The sequence below is a fragment of the Citrus sinensis genome, chromosome 3 (assembly GCF_022201045.2).
Source record: "Citrus sinensis cultivar Valencia sweet orange chromosome 3, DVS_A1.0, whole genome shotgun sequence".
Classification (NCBI taxonomy): Eukaryota; Viridiplantae; Streptophyta; class Magnoliopsida; order Sapindales; family Rutaceae; genus Citrus; species Citrus sinensis.
Genome location: NC_068558.1, coordinates 10,903,013 through 10,922,293, shown reverse-complemented (window position 1 = coordinate 10,922,293; position 19,281 = coordinate 10,903,013). Strand labels below are relative to the sequence as shown.

The 19,281-nt window shown below is 35.7% G+C and overlaps 1 protein-coding gene and 1 non-coding gene across 2 annotated transcripts; one reads left to right on the top strand and one right to left on the bottom strand.

The window, feature by feature from the left end:
* Positions 1-14,699: 14,699 nt before the first annotated feature.
* On the top strand, positions 14,700-15,839 carry LOC127900554 (uncharacterized). The gene has a single exon (XM_052435704.1). The coding sequence runs from the start codon at positions 14,700-14,702 to the stop codon at positions 15,837-15,839; it is 1,140 nt and encodes a 379-aa protein (XP_052291664.1).
* Positions 15,840-17,630: 1,791 nt separating this feature from the next.
* Positions 17,631-17,737, bottom strand: LOC127901652 (small nucleolar RNA R71). Its single transcript, XR_008053896.1, has one exon. It is a non-coding gene; the product is annotated as a small nucleolar RNA R71 (small nucleolar RNA).
* Positions 17,738-19,281: the final 1,544 nt, after the last annotated feature.

Sequence of the window (19,281 nt, the reverse complement as noted above, 5' to 3'; positions counted from 1 at the left end):
GCTTCTACACATATCGATTGTTTTCCCAAAATTTTAAATTGAATTAAAAACATTCTAATTAAACCAAAAAAAAAACACTCATCCAACCAGATATAAATCTTCTAATTAACCTAAAGATAGCTACACCCTGATGGTTGTCGAAGCCAGCAAAAATAAATACCTACTCTAAATAAATTGTTTATAGTGATTGAGCAGGGTCATGTCCACAGAGATCGGTAATTATTTAAATCATTTTAAAATGTAAAATGTAAAATGAGGGAATTGTTGACAATATTAAAAATCAAATTAAAATAACAAGAGTGCAAATTCAAATTGTAATTCAAATTGGGAAAAGCTCTGGTTGAAGGAATTAACTCAGCTTGATTCGACTACTGATCATTGATTCAAATATAAATCATTACTACTTATGAATAGATCGGTTATAGCTACTGAGACCCTCTAATAGCCAATCTCTCCTTAACTAGTCGATAACCAAGGTACGACCGTTGGTTATTTCCCTAATCAATAGACAACTCTAGATACGATCATAGGATTTAATTAATTGACAGCCTGAAAAATCAAAGAGACCCAAATCCTAATCAACAAACGCATACGATGGTTCATTTAAATTAGATTGTTTATTCTCATAACACAACGCACTGCTATGCTATTTGTCACAAACATTAAAATCTGCATATGATGAATCTTTTAGTTGACAATTGATTAAGTTGATAATTAAATAGTGGCCAATTATCTAATTAACAAACATAATCATGACAATAATTCAGAGAATAAACAAATACCCAAAAAGTAATAAAACAATTAAAGCATAAGAAAGATCTCACAGTAGTGACGAATCAAAGCTTCATTAACCTTCAACCAGAATAATAGGTTTAGTTTTTCATAGAGAGAAGAGAAAAATTTAGATCTAGGATTTTTTTTTGACAATAGATTCCCTCCAATTCTCTCTCCCCTCTTCTCCTCTAGAGTTCCTTTTCAAATCAAATACTAATATCCAAAAATATTATCTAAATAGTAAATTCGAAATTACAAAAATAACCAAAAAGACAAAACACGTTAAACTAAAAACTGCAAGTCCGTAGTTGACAACACGCACCCACGCACCAATCAACAGAATTGCACCTACAGAAATAAAAACACAAGTAAATCACTATTATTAAGTGCAAAATATCGATATTAAAGGAAGTAAACAATGCAAAACTAGTGTATAAATTGCACTCTAACAAATTCCCCCACACCAAGATAATGCTTGTCCTCAAGCATGTAACTCAAGACTAATCCCAAATCTCCACTCAATTCTCATCTCAACTCATCCAAAAATAATTTTAACCAAGCATACCTCAAGAATTTAAGTCGATCAACATTCGAGAGACAAGGATTTTAAAGCATAGGATCTCATAAACTAATATAAAAGCATTCAACCACCAAGAAGATCCATTCAAAATTCAAGTGCAACAAGATTTAATAGCCCTCTCATTGACTTCACTCCATGCATTCAAAGTGTTTAGGGTATCATTTATGCACTCAAATCAAATCAAAGAATGCTATTACTGTAAGCTTGCTCATATATCACATCTCAATCCACAAAACATGAATAAAATGCAAAAATCTAAGGGTCCTAAAAAGGTTGTAACGAGGTTAAATAGGTTAAATGAAAAAGAAAGGTCTATGAAAGAAAAAGAGATTAAAATGAGAAGAATGAACTTATTGAATGAACCTTATGATATCAAAACACTTATTTCTACTCAAGTCGCCAAGAATGTAAACGCCTTTTTTTTTTCTTTTTTTTTGTTTTTTTGTTTTTTTGTTTTAATGATGAATCAAACAAAAGAAATGAACCTTACACAATTTAATTCAAGCATAATGCTTGTTGATCTAATTGAGAAACTTTAATTCAAGGTAGCAAGAGCAACAAAATATATACAAAATATATCCAAACAATGAGTCCAAAAATCTCCTTAAATTGAGGCTCAAAAAGAAGGAAAATGGGTAAGTAGATGGAGATAATTAGATGGGTAATGGTTAAGGCTCAAACAAAGATAACAAATAAAGGTCTTCGGGTGGAGAAAAAGAAGAAAAATGCGAAAATAGAAAAATGGAAAGTGGTTTGCCTTTATCATTTTAATGCATAAAATCTCGTAATGTGGCTTCAACATGCATAATAAAGCAAGTTCTAGAATAAACAAACTAAGATTGATATTCACATAACAAAAATAATTAGAGCAAAGTGGTCACTCATAGGCTCAAATCCTCACAAAGTTGATAATTTGCCATCAAATCATGTACACTCTTCAAATGAATCAACCATCAATAGTGGTGTAGAATGAGAAGAAGGTATGAGTGATATATAAAAGGAAAGGTAAAAAGGATAAGAAGCGAGAAAAATGTATGTGGTAATATAAAAAGTGAAAGATAAAATGTGAGTGTGGAAAAAAATGAAAGAGTATGATAAAATAAAAATAGATGTAAATAATTTGAGATAGATGGGAAAAGAGTGGTGAGAAAGAAAAGAAAAGAAATTTTTTTTAAAAAATAATAAATGAAGCATACTAACTCCAAAATCATTTAAGGATGAGCAGAGTGAAAATAATACTTCCAGACATCAATAATGCAAAACTCCCTCCCCCACACTAAGTACTTACATTGTCCCCAATGTAAGATAATCAAAATTCACATAAAGAAATAAAGTGTAAGGATAAAAGATTAAAGGAAAAACGCCCTTGATTTGTGAGCTTTGATCCACATAACGTCTATGGGCTTGCAGAAATGGTGGGATAAATCCCACACTCTCGAAGTATGCGGCCAAATTCTACTCCATCTTGTTCAGCTTGTGCTCCATTTTCTCTAACTGAATGCTCAAAGGTGGTGTAGATGTAAAAGGAATAGTTGGTGGGGCAGCAGTTTCGTCGTCAAACTCGTCATCAGAGGTAGCACCACTCATAGCATAAAGCTTCTTTGGAAGCTGAGTGGGTCCTGGTTCAGTAAACTGAAATCTCCCTTCCTTGAATTCGACCACACCTATTTTTTCAAACACAGACATATCCAAAAATTCCTTTTTGCAAGCAGGATGCAAATCATTATTGTCAGGATCAAGTACACATAGGTTTATAGCTAACAGAGTAATGTATGGACCAAGAAATAAAGTCCTATACCGTTTAAACACACTCTGAAATTGATCTGCTAACCAAAAACCTAAATTAGGACTCACATCATTTAACATGCACCAGATAAAATAAAACTCATTTTTAGAGAAAATTCCCAAGTGATCTTTCTTTCCTAAAAAATTATATGCTAAGAACCGATGCACACATTTCAAAACAGGATCACGTAAGAAAGAGCTATTTGATTTACTCAGGTCATAGGCATGGTGATCAAAAGACAAATTACGCCAAAGACCATAAGGCTCAAAATTTTTGCTAAAGTCACAAGTTGTCCCTAAATATGCATTACTAGAAGAATAATCATCATCAATGAATCCTAAAGCTAGGTTAAAATCTGTGATAGATTGTGAAAAATTTTGTTCCATTAACCTAAACTTTATAACATTCGGAGTATGCAAAGTAAAATCATTCGGTATATTAAATTGAAAAGTAGCATAGAACTCCCTAATCAACTCAACATAACCCAAACAATCAACATCAACAAACTTACGCAAACCAATCTTATCTATCAAAGAATTAAAATTATCCTTAACATTCAATTTTTCAAGTGTCGAGTAATGAATATACTTAGCTGGAAGTATTTTTCACTTGGAAATATCTTTGTACCTTTCTTTCTCTTGTTGAGTCGTGAATGTGAGGCAACCTCCGAGATTGGATTCAGTAAGTTGCAAAACACTCATGTCTTTTTCATGTTTCGATCTTTGTCTCACGGCTTGGCGTGAATATGAAATTGTGTTCCATAGGACCGTAGTGGTAGCGGTAATCTTGAATTTCTTTGCAACGGGTTTCTTTTTAGACGTTGATGACTTGGAAGTTAATGCTTTCCTCTTCGGCATTGTTACAGTAATTTCACTCACGAGTTTTGTTTGAATGTAAAAAGCGACAGTCCTTTGAACAGAGGAGAGTGAGGTTGTGCGGGTTGCTAGACTGGTCTAGGATGTGTTGGAAACCGATTGCAGTGCGCTGGTTGCTTGTAGACACACAGCTACTGGTTACGGGTTGGTGCAAACGCGGGATGGTATGTGCTGGAGACGCAGCGCGCGGATGGGCTGGAGACGCGGGCTTGTTCTGCGGGGATGGAGCTGGTTGCGTGGCTGCTATTGGCGCACGTTGGTTGCGGGATGCAGACGCGCAGGTTGCGCGCGATTGCTGCTGGCGCGCTGGAGAAGGCTGGTGCTGCGCTGGTTGCGCGCGGATGGGGACTGGTTGGAGAATGGAGATGCGGCTGGTGCTGCAAACGTTAGGGATTAAAACCCTAAAAAAAAAGACCCTCTTCTTTTTTTATTATTTTTTTCAAAAAAAATAAAAAAATAAAAAAAATAGAAAAAAAACTTTTTATTTTCGAATTTTTTTTACTAAAAATAAAAGAGACATTTAACACACCAAAAAAAAAATTACAGAAGTACTTTTTTAATAAGCATATGGGCACGCCTTAAAACCATTTTACTTTAAAATTACAGAAGTACTTATTAGTTAAAACGTGAGCACGCCTAACCAAAAATTTTCTTCTGGCCAAAATAAGCAAAAACATTATTTAAACAATCTGAATCAAAATTAAAAACAAAAGATATAACAAAAACTAAAATAAATAAATCCTTTGGGTTGCCTCCCAAAAAACGTCTTTATTTTATGTCTTTGGCTAGACACATTCATGCATCAATCTCCATAAATGGGACTCTCGAGAGCCACATCCTCCACAATATTCACCAAAAAACCTTCATAAAAAGGTTTTAAGTGATGACCATTAACCTTAAAAACTTTGTCAGAGGTCGGACTCCGAATCTCAACTACACCATGAGGAAAAACATTAGTAACAATAAAAGGTCCTACCCAACGAGAACGTAATTTACCAGGAAAAAGTTTAAGCTTAGAATGAAAAAGAAGAACTTTTTGATCGACAGAAAATTCCTTTCTCAAAATCATTCTGTCATGAAATGTCTTCGTCTTTTCCTTGTAAAATCGCGAACTCTCATAGGATTCATTTCTAATCTCCTCCAACTCTTGCAGTTGCAACTTCCCCTACTTTCTCGCTTCATCCATCTGCATATTACATTGCTTAACCGCCCAGTATGCTCTGTGCTCAAGCTCTACAGGTAAATGACAAGGTTTACCAAATAATAAACGATAAGGAGACATACTTATGGGAGTTTTGTACGCGGTGCAATACACCCACAATGCATAATCTAATCATAAGCTCCAATCCTTTTGATTTGGACTAACCGTCTTTTCAAGAATTGACTTGATTTCTCTGTTTGATATCTCAGCTTGTCCACTTGTCTGTGGATGATAGGCGGTAGACACTCGGTGGGTAACATGATATCTCTTGAACAAAGCCTCCACCACCCGATTACATAAATGAGTGCCTCTATCACTTATCACCGCTCTCGGTATACCAAACCTGGAAAAAATATTAGACTTGACAAAATCTACAACAACTTTATCATTATCAGTCTGGGTAGCCTTAGCCTCTACCCACTTAGAAACGTAATCCACTGCTAAAAGAATGTAAGTATTGCCAAAAGATTAGGGAAAAAGTCCCATAAAATCAATGCCCCACACATCGAATATTTCACACACAAGAATAGGGGTAAGTGGCATTTGATTCCTATAACTTAAATTGCCAGTCTTTTGACAATTCTCACACGACTTACAAAACATGTATGAATCACGAAATAAAGTAGGCCAAAATAGACCACATTTTAACACCTTAGATGCTGTCCTTTTGGGACCAAAATGACCACCACATGCATATGAGTGACAAAACTGAAGAATAGAAGGAATTTCAAAATCAGATACGCACCTTCTGATGACTTGGTCAGAGGAATGTTTCCGGTCAGAGCAATGTTTCCACAAGTAAGGGTCATCCCAAACATAGTACTTAGCATCGCTCTTAATCTTATCCTTTTAAGCCCTCATCAGATCACTAGGTAGTGTTCTTGTAGCTAAGTAATTGACAATGTCAGCGTACCAAGGAACCATACCTTGAGTTACAAAGAGATGCTCATTTGAAAAATCATCCTTCAAAGGTACTGTTTCTTCACTCGTGGTCAATCTACTAAGGTGGCTTGCAACCAAGTTTTCCACTCCTTTCTTGTCACAAATCTCCAAGTTGAACTCTTGAAGCAGTAGGATCCAGCGGATGATTCTCGGTTTCGCTTCCTTCTTGGCGAGCAAATATCTAAGAGCTGCATGGTCAGAAAAAACAATCACTTTAGTACCCAATAAATATGAACGGAATTTTTCTAAAGCAAAAACAATAGCCAAAAGTTATTTTTCCGTTGTTGAGTAATTGCACTGAGCACTATCAAGTGTCCTTGATGCGTAATATATCATGTGAGTAGCTCTTCTAACCCTTTGTCCGAGAACAGCACCAACAGCATAGTTACTGGCGTCGCACATTATCTCAAAAGGGAGGCTCCAGTCGGGTGGCTGTATTATTGGAGCTGAAGTCAATAACTCCTTGAGCTTATCAAATGCTACCTTGCATGCTTCATTAAAATCAAACGTCACATCTTTCTGAAGCAGTTTGCATAAAGGCTGAGCTATCTTCGAAAAATCATTGATAAAACGTCGATAAAAACCTGCGTGACCAAGGAAAGAACGAACTTCCCGCACACATGTGGGATAAGGTAAAGATTTAATAACATCTATCTTAGCTTTATCTACCTCAATTCCTCTAGCAGAGACTACATGACCCAAAATAATGCCTTGATCTACCATAAAATGACATTTTTCATAATTCAAGTCAAGGTTTGTTTCAATGCATCTTTCAAGCACTTTCTTCATATTATAGAGACAATCATCAAAAGAATCAGCATAGACTATAAAATCGTCCATAAATACCTCTATAATGTTCTCTACATAGTCTGAAAAAATACTGACCATGCACCTATGAAAAGTGGCGGGAGCGTTACAAAGACCAAATGGCATACGTCGGTACGCAAAGGTTCCAAAAGGACATGTGAAGGTAGTCTTCTCCTGATCCTCAGGCACAACTGGTATCTGATGAAAACCTGAATAACCATCAAGACAACAAAAGGGAGATTTTCCTGCTAACTTTTCAAGCATCTGATCAATAAAAGGAATATGAAAATGATCTTTCCTAGTGAGTGAATTAAGCTTTCTAAAATCAATACAAACCCTCTACCCATTCTAAACTCGGGTGGGTACTAACTCACCATAAGAATTCTCAACAATTGTTATACTAGTTTTCTTCGGTACCACTTGTACCGGACTTACCCATTTGCTATCCGAAATTGGATAGATTATACCTGCATCAAGAAGTTTCAGAATTTCTTTCTTCACAACTTTCATCATGAGTGGATTCAAACGGCGTTGAGCTTGAATCAAAGGTTTGGCATCTTCCTCCAGCAGTATTCCATGCATGCACGTAGCCAGACTTATCCCTTTAATATCAGTAATTTTCCACCCAATAGCCTTTTTGTAATCCTTCAGCACTCTAATAAGCTTTTCTTCCTCTAAAGTACTAAGCTTTGAAGAGATGATAACTGGAAGTGTCTCACCATCTCCTAGAAACATGTACTTTAGCTGACTCGGCAACAGTTTAAGCTCTATTTTCGGTGCCTACAAAATAGATGGAAGAAGTTTTGCATGAGATGAAGGTAATTCAATATAAGACATATGATGAGTTAAAGTTCTCAAAGAATTTAATTCATAAATTGTCTCTTGCAATACAGAATTTAAAACAAACTCATTTTCATCCTTTTGCAATCCTTTGAGGCCCAAACTGTTATTTAAAGTAGCTACCAATTAATCTTCAACATCCAAATAAAAAACTTCCTGCACTATAGGGTTAATAATATCCTCAGAAAATACCGAATGTTCTTCACTAGGATATTTTATGGCATCATTCATAGTGAACTCTATAACCTCTCCATCAAACTCCATTGTGAGACTCCTTTTATGTACATCCATTTTAATCCTAGCAGTCTTAAGAAAAGGTCTTCCCAGCAAAATTGAGACAGAATTAGAGAAGTTATCCTCTTCCATATCAAGTACATAAAAATCAGCAGGAAAAACTAACTCATTAACTTGTACTAAGACATCTTCTAATACCCCATTAGGATATGCATTAGACCTATAAGCTAGTTGAATTATCACGCTAGTTTTTTTTAATGGACCAATATTCAAAGATGAATAAATGAAACGAGGCATGACATTAATAGAAGCTCCTAGATCTAACATAGCCTTCTCAACTCTAACACTACCAATTTTGCAAGGGATAGTAAACATACCTGGATCTTTGAACTTAAGAGGTAGTTTCTTTTAGAGAACTGCTGAAACGTTCTCCCCCATGTGAACTCTTTCATCTCCTCTTAATTTTCTCTTAGAGGTGCACAGTTCCTTAAGGAATTTAGCATATCGAGGTATTTGTTTTAGAGTATCTAATAAAGGAATATTTACCTCAACATTGCGAAATGTCTCAAGGATGTCTTTCTCTTGTTCCTCCTTCTTGGATTTTGCAAACCGGCTTGGAAAAGGAAGAGGTATCACCACAGGTAGGGGTTTCGCTCTGGTGGGTTGCGTATCTTGAGATTTAGGCATCAATTCATTCTTCTCAAGCTCATCTTCTACATGCTTTGTCAAATTCTTACTAGGTTCTTGTAATTCCTTCCTACTTCTAAGTATGACAGCACTAGCGTTTTGCTTTGGATTCACCTCAAATTGTGAAGGCAATCTCCCTAATACTTGAGACTCCAGGCGACTCACTGTAGTCGCCAATTGACTCATTTGGTTCTCCAAATTTTGAATGCTTGTTGTAGTTGCCTGCTGAAATTGTTGAGTGTTAGTCGCAAGTGATTTAACAATTTCTTTAAGAAATATACCTGACTTTGAGTTTAACTGTGGAGGGGCTGGTTGTCTTGGTGGGTATTGTTGTGGGAATCCTGACGGCCTAACTCCATAGCTGAAGTTGGGATGATCCTTCCATCCCGGATTGTATGTTTGTGCATAAGGATCATACCTCCTCTGAGGCATGCTTGGAAATCCTCCAACTGTATTGGCTTGTTCAACGGGTTCTTCTGGAAGTGTAGGACACATATCAGTTGAATGACCCATATTAGAACAAATGCCACAAGTCTTCACCTGTTGCACATTACCTACAACAAACGTTTCCACAAGAGAAGTAAGTTTATCTAAATGTTGTTCAATAGAAGAAATATTTACCTCATTCACCTTCCTTGAATTGGGATCTTGCCTGCTGCCAAACTGTTGTGCATTGGCAGCCATATTTGAGATCAACTCTCTTGCTTGAGTAGGGGTCTTGTTCACCAACACACCTCCACTAACAACATCTATCATACTCCTATCCATCAATGACAGTCCTTCATAAAAGTATTGAATAAGAAGTTGATCAGAAATCTGATGCTAAAGACAGCTGGCACACAATTATTTGAATCGCTCCCAATACTCATACAAAGTCTCCCCAGAAAGTTGTCTGATCCCACAAATATCTTTTCTGATATTGGCAGCTCTTGAAGCAGGAAAGTACTTCTCAAGGAACTGCTTCTTCAAACCATTCCATGTTGTAATCGATCCAGGAGGCAAGTAGTACAACCAGCCTTTACCTAGCCCATCTAAAGAGAAAGGAAAAGCTCGCAGCCTAATCTGCTCTTCAGTCACGCCTTATGGTCTCATACTTGAACATACAACATGAAACTTCTTGAGATGTTTATGAGGATCTTCACCTGCAAAACCATGAAACTTGGGTAATAAATGAATAAGACCAGACTTTAATTCAAAACTTACTTCCAAGTCTACATATTGAATGCAGAGTGCTTGCTGATTCAAGTCTGGTTCAACTAACTCTCTAAGAGTTCTTTCTACAGGTGCAACTCTATCCATTACTTGTTCTTCTGAATCGTTAGATGATTCAACCAAATCAAGCACCATATTTGTTTCAGAAAGCAAAGGCGACGAGGATCGTTGCTTAGCTCACTTCGTCTACTGTCTCAGCTGGCGAGCTGTCTTCTCAATTTCAGGATCAAACGAAAGTGTACCTATACGAGAAGAACGAACCATACACCAAGTAAAACATAAAAAGGATTAAATAAATGACGCCAATCCTCGGTAACGGCGCCAAAATTTGATGGTTGTCGAAGCCAGCAAAAATAAATACCTACTCTAAATAAATTATATATAATGATTGAGTAGAGTTGTGTCCACAGAGATCGGTAATTATTTAAATCCTTTTAAAATGTAAAATGCAAAATGGGGGAATTGTTGACAATAATAAAAATCAAATTAAAATAACAAGAGTGCAAATTAAAATTGTAATTCAAATTGGGGAAAGCTCTGGTTGAAGGAATTAGCTCAGCTTGATTCGACTACTGATCATTGATTCAAATATAAATCATTACTACTTATGAATAGACCGGTTATAGCTACTGAGACCCTCTAATAGCCAATCTCTCCTTAACTAATCGATAACCAAGGTACGACTGTTGGTTATTTCCCTAATCAATAGACAACCCTAGATACGATCATAGGATTTAATCAATTGACAGCTTGAAAAATCAGAGAGACCCAAATCCTAATCAACAAACGCATACGATGGTTCATTTAAATTAGATTGTTTATTCTCATAATACAACGTACTGCTACGCTATTTGTCACAAACATTAAAATCTTCATACGATGAATCTTTTAATTGACAATAGATTACGTTGATAATTAAATAGTGGTCAATTATCTAATTAACAAACATAATCATGACAATAATTCAGAGAATAAACAAATACCCAAAAAGTAATAAAATAATTAAAGCATAAGAAAGATCTCACACTAGTGACGAATCAAAGCTTCATTAACCTTCAACCAGAATAATAGGTTTAGTTTTTCATAGAGAGAAGAGAAAAATTTAGATCTAGGGTGTTTTTTTTTAAATAGATTCCCCCCTTCAATTCTCTCTCCCCTCTTCTCATCTCGAGTTCCTTTTCAAATCAAATACTAATATCTAAAAATATTATCTAAATAGTAAATTCAGAATTACAAAAATAACCAAAAAGACAAAACACGTTAAACTAAAAACTGCAGGTCCGTAGTTGACAGCACGCGCCCACGCCTTATCAACAAAGTTCTTCTGAAGCTCAATTTTAGCACCAATCAATAGAATTGCACCTACAGAAATAAAACACAAGTAAATCACTATTATTAAGTGCAAAACATCGATATTAAAGGAAGTAAACAATGCAAAACTAGTGCATAAATTGCACTCTAACACACTCCCATATTAATTCCAATTAAATAAATCTTCATTTTTGTCATGATTTTGGATCTCGAGCAGGGTGGATATATCCAACTAGATCCGGCCCGTTGGCATTCCAATATATTCTGGAGTTGGAATAACAACTTAATGTGTAATTGCAAATTTTTAACGTTTAATTCTAATTTGAGGATTCAAATGAATTTATGTGGATCTAAAAGGGGACTGAAGATTGGCATGCATACATACATACATACATATATTATACATATATATATATATATATATAGAGAGAGAGGTAATATAACATTTTTCTTGATGAAGATTTTTGTGCCATACGAATTAAAGAGAGTATTGTGTCGATGTTGGAGGCTAGAGGGACAACTGATTACATTGCTTCAGAGGTGCTTAGTAGAAACTTTGGTGAGGCATCACATAATTTAAATTACTAGATTTACCGAGATATATATATTTATATTCCACATTGGATTTACAAGCATTTCGAATAGGATAATGAATGTCAATTACTCGGAATTGTAAATAGCGAGGAAAATGAAATTGCTAAGAAGATGAATATTGTTGTTTTGTGGTGAATACGGACTCGTCCATCGGATAGGTCGCCCATGAACAGAGTGATAGAAATGTTATTGCCAAGAAGCACACTGACTAGCAGTGATGCTTTGAATAAGTCCGCCAAACATCTTCTCCTCCGAGACCACTAATATATTCTTCCATCATTTCAACGTCATGACGTGGGGATTATAATTGAATTATAGGATGCTTGTAAGTTTCCTTTGTGGAACTTGTGAATTTGTGATGGCAAAAGTCGATGATGTATGTAACTTTCTATCCCGTGTAAGGTCCGTTTGACTCATAAATATTTGTCACTTTCTCTCTTTTTCAAAACCCAAAAGCACGCTAAAGCTTAATCTTTAAAGAATTTTTGATTGAGTGCTGACATTTTGGGCTTATCTTTAAGTAATCTTTTACCACGCATGCATTTTTGTCATTGTGCGGTCATCGATTACTTCTAAAGATCGTAATCTTTAAGAAAAAAATTACTTCTCTTGAAAGTGAAAGCTGGGCAGCTATTGGCGTATTGCAATGCAGCTGCTATGTATAGTAGTCAATTCTTGGAAAGAACTAGTTTTCTTAAATTGTAAATGGTCCCCTTTATGACTGGGAGATTTTGAACAAAATTAATATGATGAATTCTTTGCAGGTGTTGTTCCTTGAAGTCTCATCTTTCATAATGTTTCTGAAATAAAGATATTACCTTCTCTGGCTAAATATTTACTCTTAATTTGGACCACTTAATCTCAACTTGATGAAAGATTATGATCATGCCTGATTTTATGGATGTGGTCTTATCTCACGTAAGTCAGCAATGAATTAATTAAAGTTTACTGTCAAATTACGAACTCAAAAACTGCTGCTGCTTCATTATTCACAATATCAAAATTAAAAGCAGAACTTATTATAAGCTTTCCGAAAGTTTTACGCTTTCTTTCGTCCAAATCCCAAGTACTTCTTGTAATATCATTCCCCTGTAGATGTCTTCCCCTAAGACATGTTTAACTTTGGTTCAGGGTAACAAAGCTATAGCTTTTCCTGCCGTGTGCAACAAGCTATTAAATTAGAGTATTTATTTCTGTATTACTACTAGTAGTAAGAGAGGCGAAATGGAAACTTGAATTCATGTTTATACAACAGTTTGTTTATAAATAAATGAGTTGATAACAAGTCATTTTAAATATTTGCAACAAAAAAAAAATGGTGAGTGATGTCTAGTTCTATTTTCAATGTTCAGAGTTGAATTTTGATTACTGAAAATTTTAATTTATGAAGTTGAACTAAGAATTTGTTATAATATATTCCACCTTCCTATACAGTCATCTGGAATAATAATATATCAAAAACAGTAATAACTTGATTTACATGGTGAGAAAGAAAAGAAAGACGCTACGAGGGAAGCAGAGATTCAAAGACTTCGCCACTTTGTTGGAGGAACAATTTCATAAATCTCCAGAATATTGACATAAAACACATACCATATCTAGCATTAAGTGTATTTATGTATGTCCAAAGATAAAAATTCGAAGATTAAATTTATCATTTCAATTTATGTTCTACCCAAAGCAATGTCTTTTATTCCACAAGCACAAACAATAAAGAGTACGCACAAAGTTAACAAACACACATAGCAAACATGACATCAACTACTTGCAGCAGCATCATCCAGAAACTTCACTCTAATCTTCTTGAGCTTTTCAGAGGCGTCTTTAGTAGATGCCCCCTATTCTGGTGATCCCATGCAACAATCCATTGTCGAATGCATGATGCTTAATAAACAATTCATTTTCAGAGAAAAAACTTGCTCTTCTCTCACCAAGTTTGCATCGACAACATCACTCAATGCACGAGGTAATGACTCCCTTACCCAGTCTCTTAAACTTATTTCTCCGGTAAACATTCATTTGTGGGCTTCTTTCTGGTTAAAGTTTCCATCAATAAAACACCATAACTATAGACATCACCTTTAGCCGAAATCATTCCTTCTAATCCATACTCTCCATTTTTTGGTTTTGATAGATCAAATGGATATGACATCATAAAACAAATGATAAACAAATAATATTTTGACAGTCAAGATGGCCCAAACTTTGACTGCGCTTAGAAAAGAGCAAAAATTTGAAATTATAATTAAAACCTTACCTGGTGCCATATGACCAATTGTAACCATTGTCATGATTTGGGTCACAGAATCTTCTCCATCATCTAAAAGTTCCGAGATGCCGAACTCGCATGTGCCACCATATTTTCATCCAAGAGAATGTTGCTAGGCTTCAAATCACAATGAATTACATGTGCTGATGAATGATCGTGATGGAGATATTTATGTGCCAGCCCCACATCTATCATTATATTCAATCTCTCTAGGATATCTAGGAAATAATTGTGAGAACACAACCATTTCTCAAGACTGCCATTGAGCATAAACTCAGGTCTGTCCAGAAAAATTTTTCTCTGCTACGAGCTCTGTTGCTGGTTTCTCAATTGGAACAGAGAATCAAGAGATCAATCCAGCTTACACAATGTGGATAAAGATGGATCAATTGATTCTGAGTTGGATGCTGTCATCCATTCAGCCAAATCTGCTGACAACAGTGATCCACTGCTCAACTGCAAAAGAGCTACTAGATACACTTACAAGTATGTTTGTCTCTCAGTCCCAAGCTAGAATAATGCCTTTAAAAATGCAGATCCAAACTCTTAAAAAAGGCTCAATGTCCACGATTGATTATTTTGCAAAAATGAAAAGGATATCTGATAGCTTAGCTTTAGCTGGAAAACTTGTTGAAGTGAATGATTTTGTTCAACATGTTTTAACTGGATTGGATTCATCTGATTACGAATCATTAGTCACTACTGTGTCAACTAAAGGAGATAATATCAATCTTGATGAGTTTTATTCATTGTTACTGAGTCATGAAAATCAAGTGGAACAAAAGAGAGGAAAAATTGCAAGTGATGTTACACATAACTTGTCAGCTAATGTTGCTCAAAAGCAGTTCAATCCTGGTAAAAATACTGGTGGCAATCAAAAGTTTAACACTGGACCTTATGGAGGAGTTTATAATTCTGGAGCTGGATCTGGTGATGGTAACTTCTCACAAATTGTATATCAAATCTGCTTTATTCCTGGTCATAGTGCCAATAAATGCAGAAATAGGTTTAATTCAGCCTTTGTTCCTTCAAGAAATCAAGGAAGAGGTGGTTTTAATGGAAATTTTAGGCCTGGTCAGAGGCAGTATGGTAGAGGATTTGGCTATGCAAATGGTAATAGATCTTCTATGATTTATGGAAATTTTGGTAGAAACTTTAATCCTCAATTTGGTGATGGAATTGGTAACTCTCAGTTTGGGAATTTCAACATACCAAGAGCACCTGGTTATCAAGGTCATTTGATGTACTTAGATCCAGCTGCATTCTATGTTTACCAACAAACTAACTCTCATGGTGTTTACTCCCTTGCACATGCTTTTGTTCCAACTGGAGATTACTCTGGATCTCTATCATCACTCTCAATTCCTTCAGTTCCTGCTCCAGCTCATGCACTTGAGATGATTGAAGATCCAGCCTGGTATATTGACAGTGGTGCTACTAACCACATCACAAATGATTCAGGTAAATTACTGGATCTTAAGCCATATGTTGGAACTGACAAATTGCTTGTTGGAAATGGTTCTGCATTGCATATTAAACATATTGGATCAGTATTGCTAGCTACTACTACAAATAAACCCTTGTGTTTAAACCGTGTTCTTCATGTTCCAAATATTAAAAAGAATTTACTCAGTGTTTCAAAACTCTTAGTAGATAACAATGTGACACTTGAGTTTTTTTTAAAATGTTTGTATTGTCAAGGTGTTAGAGTGCAATTTATGCACTAGTTTTGCATTGTTTACTTCTCTTAATATCGATGTTTTGCACTTAATAATAGTGATTTACTTGTGTTTTACTTTTGTAGGTGCAATTCTATTGATTAGTGATAAAATTGAGTTACAAGATGATGTTTAAGGATGATTGTTCTCTTGGAGAAATTATGAGCGGCAGAAGAACTTTGTTGATAAGGCGTGGGCGCGTGCTGTCAACTGCGAACATGCAGTTTTTAGTTTAATGTGTTTTGTATTTTTGGTTATTTTTGTAATTACGAATTTAATATTTCAGATATTAGTATTTTATTTTAAATAGAATTCTAGAGTAGAAGAGAGGGAGAGTATTTTAAGGGAGGAATCTATTGTGAAAAAAGGGGAATTTTGGATTGGAGGAAAAGAAAGAAACCCTAGATCTTAATTTTTCTCTTCTCTCTATGAAGAACTAAACCTATTTTTCTGGTTGAAGGATAATGAAGCTTTGATTCATCACTACTGTGAGATCTTTCTTGTGCTTTAATTGTTTTATTGCTTTTTGGGTATTTGTTTATTCTCTGAATTATTTTCATGATTATGTTTGTTAATTAGGTAATTGGCCACTATTTAATTATCAACTTAATTTATTGTCAATTAAAGGATTCATCGTATGAAGAATTTAATGTTTGTGACAAATAACATAGCAGAGAGTTGTGTTGTGAGAATAAACAATCTAATTTAAATGAATCATCATAGGTGTTGATTAGGATTTGGGTCTTTCTAGTTTTTTAGGCTGTCAATTGATTAAATCCTATAATCGTATCTAGGGTTGTCTATTGATTAGGGAAATATCCAACGGTCGTACCTTGGTTATCGACTAGTTAAGGAGAGATTGACTATTAGAGGGTCTCAGTAGCTGTAACCGGTCTATTCATAAGTAATAATAATCTATATTTGAATCAATGATCAGTAGTCGAATCAAGCTGAGTTAATTCCTTCAACCAGAGCTTTCTCCAATTTGAATTACAACTTTAATTTGCATTCTTGTTATTTTAATTTGATTTTTATTATTGTCAACAATTCCCCCATTTTACGTTTTACGTTTTAAAAGGATTTAAATAATTACCGATCTCTGTGGACACGACCCTGCTCAATCACTATACACAATTTATTTAGAGTAGGAATTTATTTTTGTTGGCTTCGACACCCATCAAATTTTGACGCCGTTGCCGGGGATTGGTGTCATTTATTTAATCCTTTTTACGTTTTACTTGGTGTATGGTTCGTTCTTCTCGTACAGGTACACTTTCGTTTGATCCTGAAATTGAGAAGACAACTCGCCAGTTAAGACAGCAGATGAAGCGAGCTAAGCAACGATCATCGTCGCCTTTGCTTTCTGAAATAGATACAGTACCTGATTTAGTTGAATCATCTAGTGATTCAGAAGAACAAGTGATGGATAGACCTGCACCTGTAGAAAGAACTCTTAGAGAGTTAGCTGAACCAGACTTGAATCAGCAACCACTCTGCATTCAATATGTAGACTTGGAGGCAAATTTTGAATTAAAGTCCGGTCTTATTCATTTATTACCCAAGTTTCATGGTTTTGCAGGTGAAGATCCTCATAAACATCTTAAAGAGTTTCATGTTGTGTGTTCAAGTATGAGACCACAAGGCGTGACTGAAGAGCAGATTAAGCTGCATGCTTTTCCATTCTCTTTAGATGGGTTAGCTAAAGATTGGTTGTACTACTTGCCTCCTGGATCGATTACAACGTGGAATGGTTTGAAGAAGCAGTTCCTCGAGAAGTACTTTCCTGCTTCAAGAGCTGCTAACATCAGAAAAGACATTTGTGGGATCAGACAACTTCCTGGGGAGACTTTGTATGAGTATTGGGAGCGATTTAAACAATTGTGTGCCAGTTGTCCTCAGCATCAGATTTCTGATCAACTTCTTATTCAATATTTTTACGAGGGACTATCATTGATGGATAAGAGTATGATAGATGCTGCTAGTGGAGGCGTGTTAGTGAACAAGACCCCTACTCAAGCAAGGGAGTTGATATCAAATATGGCTGCCAGCGCACAACAATTTGGCAGCAGGCAAGATGCCACTTCAAGAACAGTGAATGAGGTAAATATTTCTTCTGTTGAACAATGTTTAGATAAACTTACTTCTCTTGTAGAAAAGTTTGTTGTAGGTAATGTGCAACAGGTGAAGACTTGTGGCATCTGTTACAATATGGGTCATTTAACTTATATGTGTCCTACACTTCAAGAAGAACCCGTTGAACAAGCCAATGCAGTTGAAGGATTTCCAGGCATGCCTCAGAGGAGGTATGATCCTTATGCACAAACATACAATCTGGGATGGAAGGATCATCCCAACTTTAGCTATGGAGTTAGGCCGTCAGGATTCCCACAACAGTATCCACCAAGACAACCAGCACCTCCACAGTCAACCTCCAAGTCAGGTATATCTCTTGAAGAAATTGTTAAATCGCTTGCGACTAACACTCAACAATTTCAGCAGGCAACTACAGCAAGCATTCAGAACTTGGAGAACCAAATGAGTCAATTGGCGACTACAGTGAGTCGTCTGGAGTCTCAAGTATTAGGGAGATTGCCTTCACAATCTGAGGTGAATCCAAAGCAAAACGTTAGTGCTGTCATCCTTAGAAGTGGGAAGGAGTTGCAAGAGCCTAGTAAGAAAGTGACAGAGCATGTAGAAGATGAGCTTGAGAAGAATGAATTGATGCCTCAATCTCAAGATGCACAATCCACCAGAGCGAAACCCCTACCTATTGTGATACCTCCTCCTTTTCTAAGCCGGTTTGCAAAATCCAAGAAGGAGGAACAAGAGAAAGACATCCTTGAGACATTTCGCAAGGTTGAGGTAAATATTCCTTTATTAGATGCTATAAAACAAATACCTCGATATGCTAAAGTCCTTAAGGAACTATGCACCTCTAAGAGAAAATTAAGAGGAGATGAAAAAGTTCATATGGGGGAGAATGTTTCAGCAGTTCTCTAAAAGAAACTACCTCCTAAGTGCAAGGATCCAGGTATGTTTACTATCCCTTGCAAAATTGGTAATGTCAAAGTTAAAAAGGCTATGTTAGATCTAGGAGCTTCTATTAATGTCATGCCTCGTTCCATTTATTCATCTTTGAATGTTGGTCCATTAAAAGAAACTGGCGTGATAATTCAACTAGCTGATAGGTCTAATGCATATCCTGATGGGGTATTAGAAGATGTCCTAGTACAAGTTAATGAGTTAGTTTTTCCTGCTGATTTTTATGTACTTGATATGGAAGAGGATAACTTCTCTAATTCTGTCCCAATTTTGCTAGGAAGACTTTTTCTTAAGACTGCTAGGACTAAAATGGATGTACATAAAAGGACTCTCACTATGGAGTTTGATGGAGAGGTTATAGAATTCAATATGAATGATGCCATGAAATATCCTAGTGAGGAACATTCGG